This window comes from Chelonia mydas, chromosome 6, assembly GCF_015237465.2.
Source record: "Chelonia mydas isolate rCheMyd1 chromosome 6, rCheMyd1.pri.v2, whole genome shotgun sequence".
NCBI lineage: Eukaryota > Metazoa > Chordata > Testudines > Cheloniidae > Chelonia > Chelonia mydas.
This window is the reverse complement of record NC_051246.2, coordinates 23,948,421-23,974,565: the sequence shown is the minus strand read 5'-3', so window position 1 is coordinate 23,974,565 and position 26,145 is coordinate 23,948,421. Positions and strand designations below refer to the sequence as shown.

The 26,145-nt window shown below is 39.9% G+C and overlaps 1 protein-coding gene across 5 annotated transcripts in view; it reads right to left on the bottom strand.

The window, feature by feature from the left end:
• Nucleotides 1–26,145, bottom strand: part of PHRF1 (PHD and ring finger domains 1) — a 52,939-nt gene that overhangs the window by 26,317 nt on the left and 477 nt on the right. For 2 of the 5 annotated variants that reach the window (XM_037899563.2, XM_037899562.2), the window contains exons 2-10: nucleotides 17,560–17,668; nucleotides 17,039–17,158; nucleotides 14,257–14,501; nucleotides 13,003–13,086; nucleotides 11,720–11,844; nucleotides 9,168–9,268; nucleotides 8,498–8,670; nucleotides 4,460–4,589; nucleotides 3,966–4,090 (exon numbers count right to left, since the gene is read on the bottom strand). In XM_037899563.2, the coding sequence (XP_037755491.1) occupies nucleotides 3,966–4,090; nucleotides 4,460–4,589; nucleotides 8,498–8,670; nucleotides 9,168–9,268; nucleotides 11,720–11,844; nucleotides 13,003–13,086; nucleotides 14,257–14,501; nucleotides 17,039–17,158; nucleotides 17,560–17,644 (1,188 nt within the window). In that variant the 5' untranslated portion in view covers nucleotides 17,645–17,668. Of the gene's footprint in view, nucleotides 1–3,965; nucleotides 4,091–4,459; nucleotides 4,590–6,598; nucleotides 6,736–8,497; nucleotides 8,672–9,167; nucleotides 9,269–11,719; nucleotides 11,845–13,002; nucleotides 13,087–14,256; nucleotides 14,502–17,038; nucleotides 17,159–17,559; nucleotides 17,669–26,145 lie in introns of those variants that run through there. The other 3 variants (XM_043549040.1, XM_043549039.1, XM_037899564.2) reach the window with 3 other exon arrangements.

Sequence of the window (26,145 nt, the reverse complement as noted above, 5' to 3'; positions counted from 1 at the left end):
TAACTACTCTAAAGACTGTGGAAAGGGAAAATTGTAACTGTAGGGAATAACCACCACTTAAAGCAGAGTATGGCAAGCTGCAGCACTGCAGTTGTGCCACTGTACTGCTTGCAGTGTAGACATACCCTTAAGTTTGACATGGATGTAAAAATTCCATAGTTTATCAGTGGGCTTAGAAACAGAGGGTGATGGAGACTCACATTTCAAGTGAGCGTGGATTGCTGTCAAACAAAAGTGGCAGTTCATGTGCAAGAGCACAGTGTGAAATCTGCAGGGTTCAGTTTATACATTGAACCATATGTTTAATTCCAGGGTTTGGCAGCAAGCCATGCAAATATGCTTAGATGTTAGTTCAAGTAGACTAACTTCCCATTCTCCCATACTGCAGAAGGAGTGAAGAAACTCCTGTTTCCGAGGGATTTCAGTGGAAGAGTTAGGGGAAGAATGCTCAATCCCTAGCATTACTGGTCCAAATGAGAAACATGAAGAAGCTCTTTTCATACAGTGCTACAGTAGGAACACTGAGAGTTACCAAAAGAAACTACACCATTTGCTCAAGAAACTCCCTGAAAACGCACAAGAACAAATCCGCACAGACACACCCCTAGAACCCCAACCTGGGGTTTTCTATCTGCTACCCAAGATCCATAAACCTGGGAATCCTGGACGCCCCATCATCTCAGGCATTGGCACCCTGACAGCAGGATTGTCTAACTATGTAGACTCCCTCCTCAGACCCTACACTACCAGCACTCCCAGCTATCTTTGAGACACCACTGACTTCCTGAGGAAACTACAATCCATCAGTGATCTTTCTGAAAACACCATCCTGGCCACTATGGATGTAGAAGCCCTCTACACCAACATTCCACACAAAGATGGACTACAAGCCATCAGGAACAGTATCCCCGATAATGTCACGGCAAACCTGGTAGCTGAACTTTGTGACTTTGTCCTCACCCATAACTATTTCACATTTGGGGACAATGTATACCTTCAAATCAGCAGCACTGCTATGGGTACCCGCATGGCCCCACAGTATGCCAACATTTTTATGGCTTACTTAGAACAACGCTTCCTCAGCTCTCGTCCCCTAATGCCCCTACTCTACTTGCGCTACATTGATGACATCTTCATCATCTGGACCCATGGAAAAGAAGCCCTTGAGAAATTCCACCATGATTTCAACAATTTCCATCCCACTATCAACCTCAGCCTGGACCAGTCCACACAAGAGATCCACTTCCTGGACACTACGGTGCTAATAAGCAATGGTCACATAACCACCACCCTATATCGGAAACCTACTGACCGCTATTCCTACCTACATGCCTCCAGCTTTCACCCAGACCACACCACACGGTCCATTGTCTACAGCCAAGCTCTACGATACAACTGCATTTGCTCCAACCCCTCAGACAAACACCTACAAGATCTCTATCAAGCATTCTTACAACTACAATACCCACCTGCTGAAGAGAAGAAACAGATTGACAGAGCCAGAAGAGTACCCAGAAGTCAGCTACTACAGGACAGGCCTAACAAAGAAAATAACAGAACGCCACTAGCCATCACCTTCTGCACCAGCTCTCCAACGCATCATCAAGGATCTACAACCTATCCTGAAGAACGATCCATCACTCTCACAGATCTTGGGAGACAAGCCAGTCCTTGCTTACAGACAGTCCCCAAACCTGAAGCAAATACTCACCAGCAACCACACACCATACAACAAAAACACTAACCCAGGAACCTATCCTTGCAACAAAGCCCGTTGCCAACTGTGTCCACATATCAATTCAGGGGACACCATCATAAGGCCTAATCACATCAGCCACACTATCAGAGGCTCGTTCACCTGCACATCTACCAATGTGATATATGCCATCATGTGCCAGCAATGCCCCTCTGCCATGTACATTGGTCAAACTGGACAGTCTCTACGTAAAAGAATAAATGGACACAAATCAGACGTCAAGAATTATAACATTCAAAAACCAGTCGGAGAACACTTCAATTTCTCTGGTCACGCGATTACAGACCTAAAAGTCGTAACTCTTCAACAAAAAAACTTCAAAAACAGACTCCAGTGAGAGACTGCTGAATTGGAATTAATTTGCAAACTGGACACCATTACATTAGGCTTGAATAAAGACTGGGAGTGGATGCGTCATTACACAAAATAAAACTATTTTCCCGTGTTTATTTCCCCCCCGTACTGTTCCTCACGCATTCTTGCCAACTGCTGGAAATGGCCCACCTTGATCACCACTACAAAAGTTTATTTTTCTCTCCTGCTGACAATAGCGCACCCTACCCGATCACACTCGTTACTGTGTGTATGGTAACACCCATTGTTTCATGTTCTCTGTGTATATAAAATCTCTTCATTGTATTTTCCACTGAATGCATCCGATGAAGTGAGCTGTAGCTCACGAAAGCTTATGCCCAAATAAATTTGTTAGTCTCTAAGGTGCCACAAGTACTCCTTTTCTTTTAGTAGGAACACTAGCACTCTCAACATTAAGCAGTCATGGGATAAGATGAAAGGTGCTCTCATGGATTGGTAACTGGTTAAGAGATAGGAAACAAAGGGTAGGAATAAGTTTTCAGAATGGAGAGAGGTAAATAGTGGTGTCCCCAAGGGTCTGTACTAGGACCAGTCCTATTCGACATACTCATAAATGATCTGGAAAAAGGGGTAAACAGTGAGGTGGCAAAATTTGCAGATGACACAAAACTACTCAAGATAGTTAAGTCCCAGGCAGACTGTGAAGAGCTACAAAAGGATCTCTCAAAACTGGGTGACTGGGAGACAAAATGGCAGATGAAATTCAATGCTGATAAATGCAAAGTAATGCACATTGGAAAACATAATCCCAACTATACAGATAAAATGATGGGGTCTAAATTAGCTGTTACCACTCAAGAACGAGATCTTGGAGTCACTGTGGATAATTCTCTGAAAACATCCACTCAATGTGCAGCAGCGGTCAAAAAAGCGAACAGAATGTTGGGAATCATTAAGAAAGGGATAGATAAAGACGACAGAAAATATCGTATTTTCTCTATATAAATCCATGGTACGCCCACGTCTTGAATACTGCATGCAGGTCTGGTCACCCCCTCTCAAAAAAAGATATACTGGAATTGGAAAAGGTTCAGAAAAGGGCAACAAAAATTATAAGGGGCATGGAATGGCTTCCATATGAGGAGCAATTAATCAGACTGGGACTTTTCAGCTTGGAAAAGAGATGACTAAGGAGGGATATGATTGAACTCTATAAAATCATGACTGGTGTGGAGAAAAATAAATAAGGAAATGTTATTTACTCCTCCTCACAACACAAGAACTGGGGGTCACCAAATGAAATTAATAGGTAGCAGGCTTAAAACAAACAAAAGGAAGTATTTTTTCACACAACACACAGTCAACCTGTGGAATGCCTTGCCAGAGGATGTTGTGAAGGCCAAGACTATAACAGGGTTCAAAAAAGAAATAGATAAATTCATGGAGGATAGGTCCATCAATGGCTATTAGCCAGGATTGGCAGGGATGGTGTCCCCAGCCTCTGTTTGTTAGAAGCTGGGAATAGGCTACAGGGAATGGATCACTTGAGGATTACCTGTTCTGTTCATTCTCTCTGGGGCACCTGGCATTGGCCATTGTCGGAAGACAGGATACTGGGCTAGATGGACCTTTGGCCTGACCCAGTATGGCCGCTCTTACGCTCTAAATTTACTGAAGACAGTACTGATGAAAATAGATGAAAAAAGCTCCTCTGTTAAGTATCGTTCTCATAGGACTATATTATATACATTGTACATAATTCACCTGTATTCAAGTCATGCTTGCTGCCATTAAAACAATGTATTTAGTGTGTGATGGCTTAGTGTTACACCAGAGAAATTAAAATAATGGCAGAGACTTTTTTATACCAGCATAAACTGATATCTGAACTTACTCGTATCTTCTTCCCCTTTCTCCTCTTTACTCGACGCTTACGTCTCTTGATCCACGTCCCTGAACTCTTTTTTCCAACGGAAGACTTTGTCTGAGTTCTTTTTTTGCCTGCTTTCTTCTTTCTACCTGAAGAGACAAGCATAGCAAAGTATTTGACTGACGAGCAGAACTGCGTACACACACACACGTAAAGTTTCCCTACAGACCACAAACAAGTTTACAAAAGAAAAAGCTGTGATGTGCTGCAAAGGATCCCAAACTAGAATTAAATAGTACAGTTGGAAGGGTAGGGGTATAAAAGCTCGGTTTAAATGCGTCACTGGTTTTTAACTGAATACAAGTTCTCTTTAAAAGCATTGGAGTGATGTAATCATGCAGTACCATGGAGGTAAGCAGACATATCTGCTGTATTGTTTTCAGTTTGTCTCATGCTTTGTTCACTGAAACCTTTTACTTTGTAGACTAGGAATCCTGGAAGGGTTCTGATCCCCTTACCTGTTTTTCTTTTCTGCCTAGTTGGAGCCCGTGGTTGCAGAGGTCGCTGGTATACCGCTGTGCTTAGCCCTGCTGCAACTGCATCAATTGTTTCATCAAGAAGAGAAGACATCAGATACCTCGGCACATGCTGCATTTCAGAACAAGAAATCACATAAGTTATACATATTGTAAATGGGCAACAAAAGTTTGAGATTGCTTTTTAAACAAGTGCAACAAAACTATTTGTGATCCAGCACCAAAGTTCGCTTTTCCCCGACCATCATGAATCAGGCTGTCAACAAGAAATGGTTCACCTTTAAAATTAAGTCACTTGTATCACCAGCACATGCTGCATCTCAAGTGAAAACTGACATGGCTTTTTAAATCTGCCTCAATGTTTAAAGCCAGGGACATTTTTACTCCAATGCTTTATTCTGGTGGGAGAATATCATATCCACTGTCACTGTGAAACCTCCCCAACCCCACACAACTGTCCACTGGCTTCTCCCAAAGCAGGACTAATCCATACTGACCAAAAATGAAAGCAAAGTCGAGGTAGCGTGGGGCCCAAGATATTAGCTTCCTCACTTTTCAGGCTACATTTTCCCCTTAAAACCCCACAGACACACCAAAGGCGGCAAATCTCAACACCAACATCCTGGAGCTGAGCTTAAGGATAAGAGAGAGACTCCTCTTCAGTGTCACTTCCTCACAATAAGCAGGAACTACTATTTCATGGCTCAAGTCCCTTTTCCCTTGCACAAGAGGTGTCCACCCACCTCCAAGATCCAGCTCCTGAAGGTCCTGAGTTTGAAGTGCGAAACTCAGGACGTGAAGGGTATGTCTACACAGCATTTTGAAGCAGGCTGCCAACCTGGGTTGACAGGCGTAGGCTAGTGGGGCTTGCACTAGTGCTCTAAAAATAGCTGTACAGACAGCACTCTGAAGATGTGGCTCAGGCTGAAGCTCAGGCTCTGAAACCCAGGAAGGGGGGTGGGTTGTATAGACCTAACCAAACTCTGATCATCCCGAGGAGATTAGAGAGCTCCCTTGATTGTCCAGTGGTAGCACAGCTTTTAGTAAAAAGGTAAAAAAACAACGTACTCTAACCCAGTAGTTCTCATACAGGGCCATTGGGGGTACTCAGAGGTGTTCCAGGGGTATATCAACTTGTCTAGATCAGTGTTTCTCAACATGGGGGTGCACGGGATGCATTTAGGGGAGTTGCAAAGTGCAGGGCTGGTGTTAGGGGGTGGCAACCACACCACAGGGAGCTCCATGAAGCTAAGTTACATGCTTCAGCCCCAGGTGGCGGGGCTTTGGCTTCAGGGATACACTAGTTTGGAAAGGTTGAGAACTACTGCTCTAACCTAACCAGCTTGGTTAAGTGCTAAGGTTTTGTGAAAGCCACATCTACACCACATATTACATTGAGAGTTCAAGGGGAAAAGCAATTTCAAACCACCATAAATTCAGAGATATTATTGCACTACTTTAGAATAACTCATGCTGATACAATGCTTGCAGTATACCAGCCTATTACATTTGTATATGTTTACATAAAATATGTAAACAAACTTACAAAAAATGACTTTTACATATAAACTCCTATACATGGCATATACAGGACAGAAAAACTGCTCTAGAAGTGTTTTATGGTTGCAGGGTAAACAAAATGGGAAATTAATATAAACTATAGCTGACAGAAGAAATTTCATCTCAATGTGGTGTTAGCATTGAAGACTAATGAACATACTTTAAAATGTCAAACACACCCTACAAAACTTTTTCTTCAAAAGGTATTCATTAGGGCAGAACTGCATTTTAAGCTCTGTGGATGCCAACATGTGCCACACACGAACATTTTCTGTTAGGGGGTGGGAGGCGAGAGGAGTAGAGGGTACCTAAACACTGAAGATTTTAACTATACCAGGTACATCTGGAATAATGCATGAATTACACAATGAAGTTTCTCTTTCCCCAAATACTAGAGGTAATTGAGGATATGAAATCAACACCTTTCTGTATGTGCCATGGGGCACAGCAGAAGAGCTTCTCTTAGCTATTGGATTTTTACTTGAGCTCTCGGGTCAAATCTAAGTATCAGCTAGAGTAAGAGAGGTGTGCTTTTTTTAAAAATGAAGTGAGCAATAATACCTTTCTAGGGAAAGTTTGTAATCATCTCTGCAGATTGGAGAAGTGGAGCTCGGAATGATTTCTTGAACAGGAAGTACTTGGCACCCAGTCTCGCACTACTATGCAACGATTAAGTCCCCGTGCACCACCTCTCTCATCTGCAGGGAGACAGCTACACACTGTATTTATAAAACAACAGGTAGGGAGAGAGTAATAAAGCACTAGCAGTTACCCTGCAAAACCTTTGATTTCAAAACACTTTTCAGTGTGACTGTATTAAGCAGTTACCATCTAGGGTGAGAAAGGGAACATCATCGACCAACGACTTTCATTTATATTTTTCAAAAGTGCGTCCAACATTTTGTGGGATTTTTACTGTGTTATTGATCCTTTTTTAATTTGGGGGGCTGAATATTGGGAGTGAGGAGTTGTGTCAACATACCATCTGGCATGACCTACCTCCAGAAAAGAGACTAACAAATTTAAGGCCTATTAAGGCTCTTTGGGGAAAGTCCTAAGATCATTTAACCTAAACCATGTTAAGGAGGACCCAGTGCATGCTGGAACCTTGTTTGCACTTTGTTTTGATGACTGGACTTTTTGCTACATTTCAGATTGCTTTGAGTTTGTTCAAGATCTGTTTTTAAATAGCATTTTTTGAATTAGATGCACTACTAGAAAACTCTGAAAGGAAAGCAATTACTTCTCAGCCCATGGGAAACCGAGACAAGGTATCTTAGACTGAGTAACTTAGAAGGGAAAGTCCTGGTCTTTTGTTCTGCTTTTGTCATTTTTGTTGCTTCTTTATGTCTCTACTTTGTTTTTCTTTATTTTTTGTTCCTAGTTATAGGTATCAAGGCTATTGAGCATCAGGCCATGGTTTTTCTCAGGTTTCATCTAGATTTTGTTTTACTGTCTTGTCTGATTGCCAGCTTTAACACTAGGGGGATGGGAGGGAGGGAAGAGAAGCATCATCTCACCTCTGATCCAGCTTTCTTCCAAACCAGACCTCAGGATGATTAGACACTTTGCGCACCACCCACTCACCCTCCACTGGACTATGAAAAGAAACCTATTTTTTCTTCTTCTCCCTTCTACTGTCTTCTCTCTTATCTATGTTTGACTATCTCTGTAGAATTTGACTTGACAAAGCTTGCAGCTTTGCAAGTATGTAGAGAACGTTTTGGTTGCAACTTCGATATTTTCAACAACTGAAACACAGATGGTTTTGCAACTTGCCAGTTTTCCTGTACTTCCAGCAAACGAAAGGGAAGGGATAACCTCATATAGCGTTACTGAAAAATTAAAGTGTCTGAGACCATTAAAAAGAACCCCAAGATATACTGCCAGTCATGGGTACAGAAATAACCTCTAAACAGTCTATAAGCCATGACAGGTTGGGGCGTGAATTAAGAATTTTCAGGTTTATACAAGTGAAGCCCTAACGGCATTGGCTAAAGCCTATACAAGAGCTTCCTGAGTTTTCAATGCACTTCAGTAGTTCTCATCTGGAGGACCCTAGTTATTCCAATCATGACCATGGAAGAAAAAAAACCTAACTGTGGGAGGACTTTGCACTGTGGATTAATATTCTCTGGGGTTTCAGAAGGATAAATTCAATTCCACTTGTGACTCAAGTATTAAAATGCAGGTCTCCAGAGCGGTCTGCAAATTAGTGGACTTCTCAAATCAATTTTGCATCTATATGATTTGCTCACACACTGCACAACTGGTACTGCAATTAGTCTCAATTAACCAGAATGCAATTATTTAATCCTGGACAATCAGAATTCAATTGCTACCAAACCTGCTGAGCTAGTAATGAGCGGGCTTGTTTTAACTCTCTTAAGAGAGCCTTTCAGAGACTTGATTTTAAATTTTAAATTCATATTTCTAGGCTAACTGGATGCTTCCCAATACCTGAATTTGCTGTGCAGTTGTTATTCGGTTTCTGTTCACTGTTGCCCTAACTCGTTCGCTCTGCCGAGTCCTGGCTATTGCTCGAGTTCGGACGTTAAGACGTAGCCTACTGGTGGTAGGGGTGACATCAGCTATGAGGGCAGCAACCTCTTCTTCACTCACATGATCTGTATCTGAAAAGGAAAAGCCCTCTGGGTCACTTGTCAGTATACATTCCTTCAAGAGTTGAAAGTTTTACTATAGAATCTAAATCAAGATACTCATTCTGTTTTCTGCACACACACACACACACACACACCCCCATCACAGCAAACTGACCCTTTGGCAAGGAAGGCAGCACAAATATACCCAGAGCCAGATAACGTCACTCCTTCAGCCAGCTAGATGATTTGCTGGGCATTGAGAAGAGTTGCTTCTACCCTGTCATTCCCAGCCAGGCTAGGGCTGGTAACAGACCCACTTCCAAGTCACCACACTGTAGCTTACAATCTCTGAATCAAATCTTAATATACAACACTGCTTTCCCAGTCAATGAGCCCAAAAGCGGCTGCCCACCAAAACAAAGGTGTCAAATCTGGGACCTAAACAACTCGACAGCATCTCTTCAAAGAACAGCTGTTTTCCACGATCAGAATCAGAGTAAAAAGTGTGATTTGATCAAAATACTTACCAGCAGCAGCAACAGCAGCATTAGCTGGTGCACATGCTGGACAGAACCATTCATCTACAGGTATCTCACTCAGAGGTGGATTAAGGCATTCCATGTGGTATCTAATACAAGAGCAACACACAATGAGAGTCTTATCAACGCTGCAAGAAAAAAAGCTTTTTTTTTTTTTATTTCCATCCAAGGGCCATATAAGGTAGTCATCTGATATGCAAACAGACACCTAATAATTCTGAGAACCACTGCCCTAAACTGTGGTCTATGGAGCTGCTTCTATTAGTTTCGAAAGCAATAATGCTTCCTGATAGTTATACCAGTGTCACGGATTCTTGCAGGATTTCCAGAAGTTCCTTTAACCACTTAAAGCTCCAATCCTCAGAAAATTCTGCACCCCTGATGGTTGCTTCGTGTTTTGTTGGGTATTTGTTGTGACTGGGATCAAATTCACAGAAAGAGATAGCAAATACAGAGCAGGAAAAACACTTCAAGGTGCTTTGGAGAAATTAAAAGCAGTGGAAAGGGTAATACAGACATCAACTTGAAATAATGCTGGTTTCCAAGGATTAAAATAAGTGGTACTGTTGGAATCTTTACTTTGCCACACATCACAGACTGGATCTGCCTCTTAAATCATGTAGTTTTGAATACCCGCCCCATATCAAACATAATCCAGGCATTACTCAGAGACGACTAACGTCTGCTGAAGTTTTCCACAATATCACAACCTTGTATAACTGCACAGGCTAGGAGCTTCACACGCTCTCAAGGTTCACTCATATAGAGCTGTCTACACAACTGGGGTCCAAGTTTGCAGTCCTCCACATAACATTTTACAGAGGTGCATATGTCCAGTTCAATTTTTAAGACAAAAAATGGGATAATGCTCATTCCATAATAAATATTTTAAAATGTTATTTGCCTAGCGATTTGAATTACTAGATTAAATTGTCTCATCAACTGTAGTCAACAGAAGCTGTATCACTGAGCTTTTTAAGATTATGCAACTCTGTTCCTTTTATTGATTCTATTCCATTTTCACCACCGTTAATACAAGACAGCATAGCATTAGCTGAAGTCAGGATTGTCAGTGAAGCGTTTAAATCTTTTGATGCAGCTTCTACTCAAACTACATGGCTACAAGACAACCAGTTTTAAATGGATTTTCTCCAGTGAATTACTCAACCTAAAAAGCTAAATGCTTGGACTGAGTTACATGCCTGAGGTTATACATTGTATTAGTGGCTCTCTCCAGCACAGATTTAAGACAATATCAACTATCAGATTAGTATGTTTCTATAATTGATGCTTTTTGCCACAAAGGAAAGCCCTCATGCAATTCCTACACATACAGAAAATCTGGACCTGTTTTCCTGGAGCATGTGACACTTTCTCCATTAAAAGAGAAGGATGACCCTATATATGTGGTTACAAGCTATAAAGGGTGAACAGTGAACAAAAATGGGAAATATAATTATTGTTCCTGTTTCAGATCACTGAGACACAGGTAATCTTAGAAGTTAGGAGACTTAAAATTTGAAGAAAATAATTCTAGGTTTCTTTAGGACTTATCCTAGCCACAGCGTCCTACGAGAGAAAGCTAGAAGAGATGAAAAGCACTTTCTGAGAACAAAGCACTGAAAAAGTTGTAGTTCTGCAAAGAACAGATCTTTCTAAGAGTGAAACTTATTTTGAGAAAAACAAAATTAGCTGAGATACAAAGTCGATGAGGTATTATCTTCTATTGGACCAATTTCCATTAGTGAGTTGTCTCTCTAATACCCTAGGACCAACATGGCCACAACAACACTGCATGCTAAATTATCTGAGATGGTCACTTAAAAAAAAAATAAAATAAAATCAGAACACAAAAAGTGAGGACAGACTTACTTGCACAAGTAAGAACTTGAGTTAAGTTAAGAGTTCTACTTATCAAATCTTATTTTGTTAGGAGTTCTTTAGTTATAAATATTTACTATATTTGTTCTATTACTATAAATTGGTTAGTCTCTAAGGTGCCACAAGTACTCCTTTTATATTTGTTCAGTGTTTCAGCAATATGCCTGACTTTACAGTTTCTACCTCCCAATCCCAACCATGAATGAATGTTTAAGTTCCCTGGGGACTATAGACTGTGAAGGCACGAACAAAGCTATACTTACTGATATCCATTCAATTTATTAAATTTCAATGGACACTTTTGCAAGGTTGATACAAGTGGTGTAACAGCTTTAAATCCTTGCATGAGACTTTAGCCGCAAGCTGTATTTGAGTACCTTGATGCATCTGTATTCAAATATTTAAAATAAGAGTATTTTTTAAATTGCCTTAAAGATACTACCTTTTGCTTATTCTAAGTAAGGAAAAACAAGAAGAGAGCGAGGAGAAAGGTAAATAGACCCCTTTTCCTCTCCCACTATAATAATCTCCTTGTTATGAATGGTAGCCCACAAATATTCAGTACTGAAAAACAGCTGTGAATTATAACCACTTCACTCCCTCAGAGGGAGCTCTTTGTGACCTCAAAGGAACTAACTCAGGCCTTTAACTCTTCTTACCCTGCATCACAGCCATCACACAGCAGCAGGCGGTCTTCTCTGTCACTTCTGCCACACACCTCACAAAAGGTTGGATCATCCTCCCCGCTATCACCATCCTGAGCTTTTGTATTCTCAACAGGAATCTAAACAAGAGAGTTTCACATTTTAAAGTAGAAGCTTCTGTTCTTTTTATCCACCCTGTTACATCAGCAACAATAGTAGTTCACTGCTACAGTGACTGCCTATTCTACCCTAATAGAACCTCCATTTTATTCAAAGTATCTAGAACATGATCATTTATGAGGTAAGTGCTACAACTTCCACCATCCATCTTCCTTATTTATGGGAGGTTTGACTGGATATCATCAGCAATAGAAAACTGCCATTTAAATCAATACATTAGGTCACAATTCTGAATAAGACTGAGATGAGAAAAGGCCCAAGAGGTGTATAACTAAAAACTTCAGGTTTAGATGCTTCTGACTTCCTTGACATTAGTGGGATGCCACAAAGAAACACCCCTGGTGGTTATGAAAGTAGCACTATGAGTTGATTATTTTAAATGAACTTAACATAAACTGGTATGATTAAAATAAATGGGAAATATGGTAGTAACACAGTAGAAATACATAAACTATCTTATGATAAGATGCCACCAGATCCCTAGAATTCTGAGAGAGGTTCTGTCTTCAAGACAGACAGTATGATGACTGACATGTTAAAGAAAAATGGGCAATGCTAACTCATCAAGACCACAGATTATTAAAAGTTATCAATACATTGAACCTCTGGTGCCAGGAATTGAGACTCCATTATCTGATCTGTCATCTCCTCTTGCACATCTATTTACCAGTACAAAACAGTGCTAATGGGAAGAGTTCCATCGCCTTATCTCTCCAATACATTTAACCAGGGTTTATTCCTATTTGTATTGCAGCAGCATGCACACAGTTCTAGGCACTTTCTACTTAGTCAAAGATGGTCTCTGCCCAGAAGAGTTTACAATCTAATTCCTTTTTTGCAAAATAGGTAGTTATGAAAGTTAAACATACCATATTCCCATTCCTTGTGACTTAAATAAGGCACCACACTTTGTGATGTACCATAACTAGTATAGTTAGATAAAAGGTTTTAAAAAGCTAAAAAACAAACTTTCCCAAAGAAGTGATCAAATTAGTATGGAGGCAATCAGTATAACAACTGAATATTAAATAAATTGTATGAGAGAAACATAAAATCTCCGAATAACTATTTTCTGGTTACATGGACTTTAGTTTTTTGAAGGTTAGTAGATGGCCTACCTTTTTTAAGATTTCACCACCGAAGCGCACCCGAATGCAAATATATTTAAAGAGGATTCGATCCACTGGACAGGAATTGGCATTCTAGAAGGAAAAAAACCAAAATTTAGTACCTGTCCCATCAGCTAGGATCATATGCAGAGTTCTCAACTCAAATCAGTTTTAAAAGGGCTGTTTCCAATTACTTGTGTGGTATGTACCATCGTAGTTAAAGGACTAAACATCTACATTTTAAGTTTTCTTTCCTGGGTTTATTCCTTGACTGCTGCAACTTACACCAGACTTGCCAGACTAGAATCTTATTTTGCAGAAAAGAACATACTAAATTGTCTAAGTTAGCTCTAGGTCATTTAAATGTCTACACAAAATTGCCAAAGTGGTATAACCATTTTGTCAAACATTGCCTTGGAAAAAAAGAAAAAAAAAAAAAACCCTGCTTGTTTTAACACATGCAGACAAGCTTTTTTGAGGTTGGGGGTGGGGCAGAGTTAATGAGATGATGACAGCTGAAGCAGCCAATCAACAATTTTAAAATGTTGAAAAATGTTACTGAGTGCAAACACTATGTTTTTGTTTATTTGTTTAATTCTGGATTAAGACCAAGTAAGTTTCAGAGCAAACCATCTAGTCCGCCTTCTTGTTGCCCTTCCCTATGCTCAAATATGTAACAGATATTTAGCCTGATTCTGCAATAAGCATGCAGAAATTCCGCTGAAGTCAGTAAAAATTCCATACAGAGCAGCTATGAAACTAGGCTCGTAACATGCATGCCTGCTTTTTAAACATGCAAGAAGTCACCCACTCACTCAGTAGTGACCTGCTCTATTATGCAAGAGACCTAAGATCAAGACTCTGAGCCCAGTTTCTTACTTCCTAAAACAGAAGCCCAAGAGACAGTGGAGCAGAAGCACTTTGTCATCTTGCCATCATTGCTCTTGATTAAATCTCACCCCTCTTTGGCCTTAGCTGTGAGAAGGGAACAAAAAGGGATGCAGGGAGACTGAATGGCTAGGAAGGGAAATAGGTTAACCCTCCACAAAATGTGATTGCTGCCAAATAAAGCAGTATCCACGTTTTTGAAAATGTTTAATTAAGAAAGTGGATTTGAATATTCCAGCTACTTGCTGATATATCCTTACCGTAACTCAATAGATCTTTACCAAGATATTACTGCAGGCTGATCAGAAGACAGACAGGTGTGAAAGCTTAACATGCTATCTTGGATAAAAGAACAAGAAAAGAAAAAGGACTTACTTTAGACCACTCCACTATACAGTCCAAGCAGAAGTAATGGGCACAGCTCTCAGGAGTTCCAACAGCCTGATTCCTAAAGGTGTTGAGGCAGATGGGGCAGTTTTCAGCATCATCATCAGAAGAAATGTCCCCTCCATTTGCCTGTGGCGTTGTTTTCAGAGAAACGGTTGTTTCCCCAACAGCACTTTCCATTTCTTCCTCTTCAGCATAGTCATCTTCTTCCTCATCTTCAGAATCTTGAATATCTTTAAAAAAAAAAAAGCTTAAATGTACTGCAGGGTTCCAGCATAGGAAGACACTAGTCCAGAAAGAATCCTGAGTGAGGAGATGCTTTTGGTAGGGAAGGGTAAGTACAATCCTTTTATCACAAGCTAGATTGATTTTTCTCCCCTCCACTTTATTAAAACACTAGATATTCCTTAAAAAAAAAAAAAAAGATGCTATTAAAGTCTCTCAGTAATCAGAGTTGTGATTAGTCTTGCAGAAGATTAAAAGGAGAGACAGCAAAATAAGAAGTATATCGCTGGTGGTGGTGAAAGAGTATAAATCAGGTTGGTACCATTTCTCCATCACAATATTCAAAAAGAGTAGTCATTCACCTTTTCACAGGAACTCTAAAGGGGTATAGAGCACAGCCAGACATTCCCAATCATTCCAGAATAGAACAAGATTTTTTGGAAGCGACTAGCGATTTTGGGTGTCCCACCAGAAACATTAAAGTCTCGTTAAAGTGCAGAGCACTCACCCTCCAAAAAAATCAAGCCTATTAAGGTGTCTTCAGTGGTGCACCCAAAATTTGAGATCCAAAAATCACTAATCACTCACTAACTAGTATTAATTCTCATTCTAGGCAAATACCAGGGCATTTCTCCATCCACAATTTTTAGAGAAAGGTTAAGTGTCCAACAAACACATAATTCATCTTCAGAAAGGTTCCTAATGCAGTTATCAGATAACACCAAAATACTATGTAATACTTTCCTCATAAAACAGGAATAGCATATATTGTATCATATATTTCACAGTCAAGGCTCAGGAATGACTATTTTAGAGAACTGATAAATATCTTTTTGGCACGCAGTGCTCAAATCAAATCTGTGCTCAAACAATCTAAACAGAGTGACTTGGAAAACTCTGATCCATTCCCCACAACCTGCAAGATGTGCTGAAGAAATAATTAAAATCCTAAAATATTTGTTTCTCCTGGTTGAACTTCAGTTTCAGTAAAGTACTACTCTACATAAGCAGACAATAATCACATAATAATTGTGAAATTCTATTAATTTCTCTCTGCTTCAGTCTGTTTGGTTTTTTTAAGTGAACATTATTAAGGCCAAACACACCTTGAAAAACCTGAAGAGTCACAGCACTTTATTCCCAAGGGTTATGCTCAGAATTTTAGCTTTGTGACCTCATACTTATAAAAATCAAGTGTTTTTTGTAATAAGCTGTAGAATGCATTGCTGGCAATCTTACAGCATTTCCATATGCAACTTAGGGCACAAGTACGCCTCTAATACTTTGTTACAGTGCCACTTGGGCAAGCCGGTATTATTGCACTATACAAGATTCTGGTTCTTTAACGAACCCAGGCAATACTGCTTTTGTCAATTTTAACATATTACTTGGCAAGATTGGCCCAGCAGCAGCAGAGAACTGAGCACATTCCACAACAGCTGCAAGCTTTTTATTTTTTAAAACCACATGGCATTGTTCCTTTTAAGTTTTCTTAAATGCCTATTTAGATTGTGGTTGCACCGAAAACATGTTATGCACTTCCTAGACACAAAGGAAGACAATCCCTGCCCTAGAGAGAATACAAGCTATAAGGAGACAGACAGGTGGGGAAAAGGTATATAACATACAACCAAGGAGATTAGGACGATGCTGAAAGAAATTAAATATGTGCACTACAAGTGTAATAGTTGTTCACTGCATTTCTTTAACAAATTTCCCTAAAAAGCACTTAGCACAGATTCAGCACTTTCAGGACTTCAGTTAGAGTAGCTTGAGCACAGTCCATTTCACCAATACTTTCAGAATGACAGACAAAAATATAACCAGTCACTTAATACCTGCATGGATAGCTGAGTAATAAATGCAAAACCAACAGACATACACCCCATTTTACCACTGCCTGTAAAAGAAACTGAAGTTACAAAATCCTACTTTAGTTTGAGCGTACAACAATTTCCACTGCTAGACTCTGAGACACTCCTCTGCACCACTTATTACCTAAAATTGGTGGATTATTTTCCATGGTTAAGTTAGAGGTGTGTTTTGGTTCGTTTGTAGTTTATAAGCAGGGGGTCCCCTTCACCCTCCATAACATCATTTTGCCAACGAGGAAGTTACATTTGAATAGAAATTAAAAATGAATTGGGAAAAAACACAAGACTTTTGAATAATTAGCAGGTGCTAAGAGTACATTATTATTAACATACTATGGTGATAAGTGTCACAGAATATTTAAAAAAAAATCCATTTATATGGCATGTGTAAGAGTGGCTCAAGGCCATTTCTTACCAAGATGCAGTTGGAGAAAGGGAAACAGTCACTAAATTCTACTTTATTAGCTTAAATACTAGCATTTTAGCCAAACACAAGAGCCAAAAATGCTTAGACTCCTCTTTTAATGAATCATGAAAATGGTTATAAAAACATTGGATTTACATTTTGTTGCTACTTTTTGGAAGGAAAACCATAGCCCCAGTTTCTCTCTTCCAGCCATCAAAAGCATTTGAGGTAAACAAACATACAAAAGCATGTTTAACAGACTCACCCTCTAAATCTTCATCTTCACCTTCTTCCTCATCCTCCTCACCCCCATCTTCATCAGTGCCATCTTCTTCCTCACTTCCTGTATCGTCTTCTGAATCCCCACTATTTCCATCATTGCTTTCTTTTAAAATGACAAAAGGGAAAACACTAATTGCATCTACTTTGCACATGACCACTCAATAAGCATATACTGCAAATAAAAAGTACGGGGGATAGTCAAGTATGTATCAGAAATCCTGCTGTGGACAAATTCAAATAGAAACTGAAACGACAGCTGTCCAAGGTGCTTTTTGCAGCACATCATTTATTATCAAGCTGTGACGACACCATTCAGTGTTTAATTGGCTAGTAGTGTAAAAAAGCCAACAGCTGGAGGCACAGAACCTATGAGATGGCATAAAGATTTAAGTTTTTCTCCCCCGGAACAGATATTTATCTATAAATACTACTTATTTTGGATAGGCAAATACTATTTCTAACCAAAATGGAAAGTATACAAGTACAGAGAGTGGTTTGAGTTACCTGCTTCACTCAGGAGCACTAGATTTGGTTTTTTGCCTAGTGCAGCATTCTTGTTTATCAGTTCGTCCTGACTGTCATCATCCATTGCAGGGCATTGGGAATCAGCTCCCTGAAAAAAAGACGACTCAAGTAAAACACACGTTCTAAAAAGTTTGACAGCTCACTGTTTCAATAAGCATAATAATTTTCTGCTCAGCACACGATGAGAAACAGTGGCTCTGGAGAGGTATATACATTGTAGAGGATGTTTGTAAAATGCGTATCATGCTTTAAGTGAAAAAGCCAAAATGCAAATCCCTCAAATGTGTAACTTGTTCCAGTTTTCAGAGATACACATTATGGGTCAGAAGAATGTACAATTTGTTCCCAAATTTGTAGTTACGTTTTTCAGTCCTGCACCTACTGACATCCCTCTTGCTGAAAAGTGGCATTTCTGACAGCAGCATAAGATCCCAAGATAAGACTACTAATATTAAAGCAGAATGTTAAACACTTCAATTGTTACTCCTTAAAAACAATTTTTCTTTGATTACTTATCACTTATGTAAGCTGGAAAAAGAAAAGGGGTACTTGTGGCACCTTAGAGACTAACAAATTTATTGGAGCATAAGCTTTCGTGAGCTACAGCTCACTTCAGCTGGAAACTGGCTTTACACTGGGCTCCCGAACTAGTCACTTACTGAAAGTGGCCACGCCCACTACACTTAAGATACAAAATGTAACTAGAAACTTTGTTTTCCAATTCATTTCACCCACGATCCCCAGAGAACCATATTTTGTCAAGTAAAGTTTTAGAATGTTGTGATGAGCTAAATAGAGGCAGCTTTTTCTCAAGTTTGGTTTACACTTACAATTCAAAATTTCTTCGTTTGGGCCAGTGAGAACAAAAACAGGGAAAAGAGTATCCCATGTTATATCCAAGAGCCACAACTGTAAGGGGTTTTTTGCTTCCCTGCTTGTTAAAAGTTTAGAGTGGCAAGAAGTCAATTTGCAAATGTCAAGGGCACTGGGTGGACCATTTATAGAGGAAGTTACAGATATCAGAGTCTACAGCTCACTGTATCCTTTGAAGGGAACCCAATCCTTGTACATGAGTACATAAATTCCAGTTCTCAACAGAATTCAAGGACTAATTGAAAAGAATTTATTGAAGTACCAAAGCACAATCTCAGTATTTTTTCCAGGACAAAAAACCAGGCAAAAGAACACGGTGTTTCAGACAGTCTAAATAAGTCTTTTCCTTGCACAGCTCCATAATGAGGTGTAACAAAAAACCCCCACAGATCCCATGACCAATCTTTCAAAGAAACAAGGAGACATGGTTTAGTGCACACTAATGCAACTAAAATTAATTGTTGTGGGTCAGTACAGGCTGGTAATAAACTGACAAACACTGAGTGATGTGCCAGGATACAAATCCATAATTAATGACAATCAAGCCATTGCTTTTACTCCACATGCTACGAATACAAACTAAGAAACAAAGATTACTATACAATTAAATATATTAATCTCTGGCTTGCTTACAGAAATCTTGTTTAAAAATACATGTGTTATGTCAGGATTCCTAGAGGCTCTTCAGAAAAGGGATATAGAAATTCTCCTATGAATGTGATGAGGTTCTAATTAGTTGCCTTGTTCTCCCTCCCACTGCGAATAATAGATTCTAAAATAAGCTCTGAAACATCTCAGCGCTGTATGTTTCATTGAGATGCTCATGACGTGCCCTGAATTACACATCTTCACTCAGTCATTTCCTTTTGAAGCCATGTAGCATCACCCTGCACTAAATTAACAGCCTTAAAAATGCAGGTTTCACTAACCCATAAGACTAAACTATAAAAGCACTCTTTAATGTTAAGTGAAAAAAACAAAAAAAGTGTATCCTTAGTCAAAAGTTCCATTGACTTCAATGGGAATCTATCCTGAGTACAGGGTTAAGCTTCTAGCTGATTTAATAACAGGGGTGTTTAAAAAACATTTACATTTGATCAAGACTGAATCTCTTTCAGCCAAAGTCAATCAAAGTGATGTAACTGAAAGGATAAGAAGCACCTTAAAACTGCTAGTTTCCATTATCAGTTTTTCAAGTTTCAGCAGTGCATATTTATGTATTTAAAATGAGTCTCAAAGCCATCATATAAAATATAATTAAATACTACACTAGTTGCATTAACTATACAACCATAATATTGTGGTAAAGTTGGGAAATTCCAAAGCTAAGATTCCTAGAGCAACTTTAGTCAGGCTACATTGCTGAGGTGGTTAAGTTTCTAGAAATTCTTGTTAAATTTATAGAGTACAACTTGGAATTTAGTTAATATTTCTATTAATGTTACATGTATCATCACAAAATACACAGGACAAGCAATGTGGCCAAGTTCACATCACTGTAAGAACCTTAATATTTGTACTTCCTGACCTTTTATTTTAATTTTCCATCTTAATGTTACACCCAATCTAGGTTGATGCATTTCCTCTTTATCTTTTGACTATTATCCACACTCATCCTTTTACACAATTTCCAAACTATCAAAGGTCCAAAATTTTAAAGAAAATGTGAAAGTTACGGAATCCATAGCTAAAATTCAGCTTTACTATAAAGTTCACCTTCTCTCCTTTCCCCACTCTCTTTACAGCATGAACTTCCATCTTTTCTCTCTGTCCTATGGCTTACAAACGAACTTGAATATCCCTATGAAGCTTATTACAACAACAACAAAATCAGACAAGAAGTGAACTGGAAGAGTAAGAATCAGACTTTTAATGATAGTTCTAAGGAATGGTCAAGTACACGTCTTCATGATTTCAAATGTACACGTATTCATTCATTCTGTTGCTTTGGAATGACATAGCCACTAGTACTATCTTAATTTGTACAATATTTTCATTCTGCTTCTCCAATGAAAGGTATCCATGAAATACAGATGCAGCACAAATTAGCCACTGTTACTCCAAAAACCTACCCGATATAACTGATGACACAGTTATGACCAAGGCCCCATTCTGCATTTGCAATGTACTCAAAACACTCAGTTAAGTTAATGGGAATTTTGGATTAATAAAGAACACAGAATCAAGCCCCAAAAAAGAAAGTTTCACATAGGCATTTGCTCCATGAGAAATTTGGGATAGAGAAGGGGGAAGACACAGCCTATGCAAATAGAAGGTGACAAACTGAAGCTAAAACAGATTCTAGTTTCTAAAGAGAGCAAACAATGGAGTTCACAAAAACCAAAATCATACTCGACAGCTGCCCTTTAAAAGAAAAACTGACGACGACTCAATGCATTTAAGGAGCAGTATTTTCTCAATGGCTCAGGTCCATTGTTTCTGGAATTCAATCCCACTGAGCCTGAGCCTAGCCACTTTTAGAGCAAGAGGATCTTTTTTTAAGTCACCAGATCTGGAGTATATCATTTGTGCATTTACATACGTTAACCTTTCACAACTGGAGACGCGGGTGCAAATTTGGTTTGGGCCACAAGTGAAGATAATTTAAACCCTGTCCAGACCCTCACAATTAAACATGCTGTCAGAAATAACAGTCTATTCTGGAAAGCAGCAGTACTGGAATACCACACTCGCAGATCACAACGGAGACACACTAGCAGACTTTGTGGAGTAAGACGGAAGCTGGGGAAGCTTACACAGTGATAGTACTGTGTAAGTCAGAGCCCTCAGCATCCATCCACCACACCACTAAACCCAAAGAGACCTTCACAGCCTTCTGATGTTCACCTAACTCTGAAACTTGCACTCTGGATGTTTTCTGCTTGGATGTGTCTTGCCATTAAGTGTTGGTCCACTTGCATCCTGTCAACATCCCATTACTCAATCTCACGACACCTGTTCATTGTGCCTTATCATTCTCCCCCTATTAGTCCCCTCCCTCTTTACATATTCCCATCATACTCTCCCAACCCCTTCCCACCATTCTTCCCCCTTACCTTCAATCCCAACAAATGTCTCAAAAAAAATTAAAGCTAAGAGGGGGAAGGTTGTTACTATTTACTTCAAATTCATAAAAAATGCTGAAGTGCACCTCTGTGCATATAGTTTACGCACCCTTCACACAACTTGAATACACATCTTATGCACAGCAATTTAAAATAAGCCCTAGAAATAATCACTCCACACACACACACACACACCAACAAAAAAAATTCAAGTGGCTGTAAAAAAATTTAAAAGATGAGCTCTGCAACATCTTAATAAAACATCTATATATAAAACAATAAGTAAATGTCAGCTGCCCAGATCACTGCTTGTATGCTGATCCTTTCCCTCACTCTTCTTCTGTCTTCATCTTTATAGACTGTCTTCTGTGGGCGTGTGTGCACAGCACAGTGTGAGGTCTACCATAACATACATCATACCCCATACTTTCCTGTGAACGTTATTTATTAGTCTCAACATGGAAACAGAGTTTTAAATCATTTACATTTAATTATGAAATAGTTAAAAAGCAATTTTCAAACTTGTACTTGCAAGAGGTTCTCTGAAGGAACAAAAGATTAAATGCTGAATGAACTTGTTTTGGCGGGAAAGGGGTACAATAGGTCATTTAAAAGTTACCCAGGACCCTGACATTTTTATAAATCAACATTTTAATCCAACTGCACTGTCATCTTCTTATGTTGGGTTCTTCGAGCAGCCTTTAGGTCTACCATTCATTTTAAAAAAAAAAGAAAAATTTCTTTTAGTCTACTTGCAGAAGCATTCTGGATTACAGAGACTCACGAGCCAAGAAAGCAGAAGTCAGTTAGATTTTCTCATATCTTTGAGGTTTTCAATTCCATTATTTTGGTCAATTATTTTGTTTTGATGACAGTAATTGGGAAGATACACACCAGAGAATACCTACAAGTAAACTTAAATCTCATAAAGACTCGGCATGTAACTTTCAGACTGCACTAACCAGGAAATGTCTATTTTATTTGGGTTTCATAGTACTGAAATTGTGCAGTTCCCACTTAATGTCTGACATCAGAAAATCACTGGATGTGATTCCGGTTTCAGAAGCTGCAGTAACTAAAAACGCACATAAAAGTTATAAAGATCAAAACCTCATGAGGCTGAGAAAAAGGCTGGAGATACACAGGTTGACAACCACCATGATATGCTGAATGTAAAGCAACAAGAAGTTAAATTGACTCGAAAAAAAAACAATAGACTTAGACACATTAGATAAGTTTTGGGTTAGCAATAATTCCTCTACAGTTTACTGCTGTATATTTCAACTACATTATACATAATGTTGGAATTTGCAAGAAAACTTTAGAACTAGCACAATAAGTCTAAATCTTTATTCCAGGCAGATTACAATCAGACTTATGCCTACATATTAGGAACTAGAACCACACAACCAAAGCCCTTACTATATTTTAAATAACTGTAAGGAATGATGCAAAACAACATAATCAACTTCCTAGAGTCCCAGAACCCATAACTGCAAAAAATGTGACACCTCCTCCCCCAAAATGAGGAATCTGAGACTATTTCAGATCTCTCTGTAAGCATCCGATTTGGGTTTTAATATCTGGCCTAAAGAGGCTTCCAGTGACAGAAGCCATATGACAAGCTTTCAGCATGAGAAAAGGCAATCAGTGCATGTACAGTATTACAAGACTTGAATCTTGACTAAAGATTGCAGTCTCAGTATTAATGGTTTAGTGTGAGATCTTTAAGGGCTCCCATTCTTCTGATTATATACACACAAAAAGCATGAAAAAAAACTCCTCCCACCCCACTTTTACAAGTTTTTTCATGCAGTTGATAGATTTCCACTCCATACGGCTAAATGCAGTGCCTTGCACAACCTGTCCTTATGCAAGGCACTGCATTTAGCCGTATGGAGTGGAAATCTATCAACTGCATGAAAAAACTTGTAAAAGTGGGGTGGGAGGAGTTTTTTTTCATGCTTTTTGTGTGTCTATAATAAGATCTTCTACACTTTCCACAGTATGCATCCAATGAAGTGAGCTGTAGCTCACAAAAGCTTATGCTCAAATAAATTGGTTAGTCTCTAAGGTGCCACAAGTACTCCTTTTCTTTTTGCGAATACAGACTAACATGGCTGTTACTCTGAAACCTGTCATTCTTCTGATGAGTATTAGATGCTCTAATAAATAGGCCAAAGCAGCTAAATCAGAGTAGTCATAATAAACGGATCTCAAACTATTACAGGAACTCAGAGAACCAGAAAGCCGCAGTTAAACTTAACTTGCATGTGGTTAGATAGCATGGGAGGCAGGAGAGGAGGTTTGCAACTTCCTAATTATCCACTCCCTGGCCTACAGTGGCTTGCACCAGATAACCCACTGACACTTCTGAGGTGAAAGACCAGCATGTTATAGCACTGGCTGAGTGTCCCCTTGTGGGCCAACATCAGACTGCTGTACTGGACCCAATCTTTTGTTCCCATGTGCTTTTAGACACACTGGGTCCAAGCTGTGTCCAAACATTGTCTCTTAGTCTGACCCTTTCAGGCCCACTGTCAGGATAGACTCCACCCCTTCTTGGATGTGGGACCCCATAGTCCAGCTGCCCTGAGCCCCAGAACCAGTGCTAGCCCCTCAAATTTGCCCAGTATCTTATGCATGCATGGGTACTGTTTAGCCTTTCAGGGACCTCATGAGAATTGAAGTAAGTAACACATAGACTTTACAAAACATCTTTAAACCTTGCACACTTCACTCAAAAAAAGCAAAAAAGATATACACAGATATATGGAAAAATACCCCCCTGCAAGCAAGACTCTTCCCCAGTTTCCTCAACCTCCTGAGAGACCTGTGTCTTAGGGTCCTCCAGCATCCTTTTGTGTATACACACACTCCTCTTTTGGTTCTGATCTCTCTTTGCTACAGTCGCCTTTTACCAACAGCTTTTCCACTATCATTCCCCTGAGGCTTTTCCATTCTCCCATCCTCTATGGACAGGGACAAAAACAGATCAGTTGTGTCCCCCTTGGACGGGGGCACAACAAAACAATACAGGGGTCAAGACCTGGTAAGTATCACTGATTGGGTTATCCACAGCCATTGTCTGCCTTCCTGCAGATGTCTGAAAACACCCAGGACTACCTTAACGCTTTGCATCCATGTAGCAAACATCATGCTATAATACTCATAAAAATAATAGCTACGTAACACTATTTGATTCTCTCTCATATCAGATCAGAGATAACATTTAGCAACTTAAGTTGCAAGAATCATACTACAGTCAAAGAACTGAAGGCACTGAAAGCAAGGCACCAGTGCTATCTGCACAATGTTAAAATGAAATTAGATAACACAAGGTAATCTACATTTGGGGAAAATACACTCAAGTATTAGCACCACAGGGTCAAATTTTAAAAGTCTCCTTCCAAATCTACACACAATTTAAATGCTGTGAAAAGTTCATACATGTAGACATGTATACATGAAGGTTCCATGCAAGCCTCACCTATGCAGATAGCTGAGATGCCAACCAGCTGGACTAATTCTAAATATTACAAAATAGTTTAAAACATGCGAAAAACTAAAGCTTTTTCCCATTGGCTGTTGATATCACACACACACACACACAATCCAATAAATGATGTGTAATCATATCAAGAAAACTAGCTAGTTTTCTTATCTTTCTGTATGTGTCATATGACCAGTAAGAGGCACTGCAAACAGGGCAATTACTACACCCAACACCCCTGAGGCAAACTACATTCACCTCAAAGTGTCTTTCACATCCAGTTTTATTGCTAAATTGTACTTCAGAGGACATTCGAAACACTGAGATCAAGCCACACAGTGCCCATATCAATGAAGTAAGCAGTTTTGTGATGGTCCGTACTTTACTAATGTTAACATTCTCTGCCTAAAGGCTTGATACTGCATTTACTACAATAAAATAGCTTTTTAAATAATATTTTAACGGTTTAGTAAGAGACACCCAGAAGTTACAGCTCTGAGCTTTTAAAACCCTAGCCCATCTTGCTGGGTGGGTTTGACAGCAACCAGATCGCCAGCCTTTGATTTGACAGAACTGCAGTCCTGCCCCCTAAGTCACACGGAGAAAACGGCCCCTGCCACACATTCGTTTAGTAGAAAACCCACTTCAGAGGGATTAGCCGTGTTAGTCTGCATCAGCAAAAACAACGAGGAGTCCTTGTGGCACCTTAGAGACTAACACACTTATGTGCCACATGCACCCCTCGCTCTTGTTGTTTTGTTTTTGTTGTTGTTGTTTTTTAAAGAAAAACAGCGTTTCTGAAATGTAACCTCCAGCACCTCGGTCGTGTGCGCAAAGGCCAGTGGCTACCGGTTGTGTGAGCGGAGCTGGGGCTCCGCCACCCTGAACTAGAGCGACGGCGGCGGGGGAGCGGGGCGGGGGGACGCTGCGGAGCTGCCCGACGGTGGAGTCCCCTGCCCGCGCGGAGGCCGGCTGGCGGCTGCGGGGAAGCGATGTGGTCTGCGGCCAAGTACGACGAGCGGCCAGGACAAGCCCCCGCAGCCAGCGCGCGCCGGGCTCCCCCCCCCGCCCCGCAGCCTGCGCGCGCCGGGCTCCCCCCCCCGCCCCGCAGCCTGCGCGCGCCGGAGTCTCCCT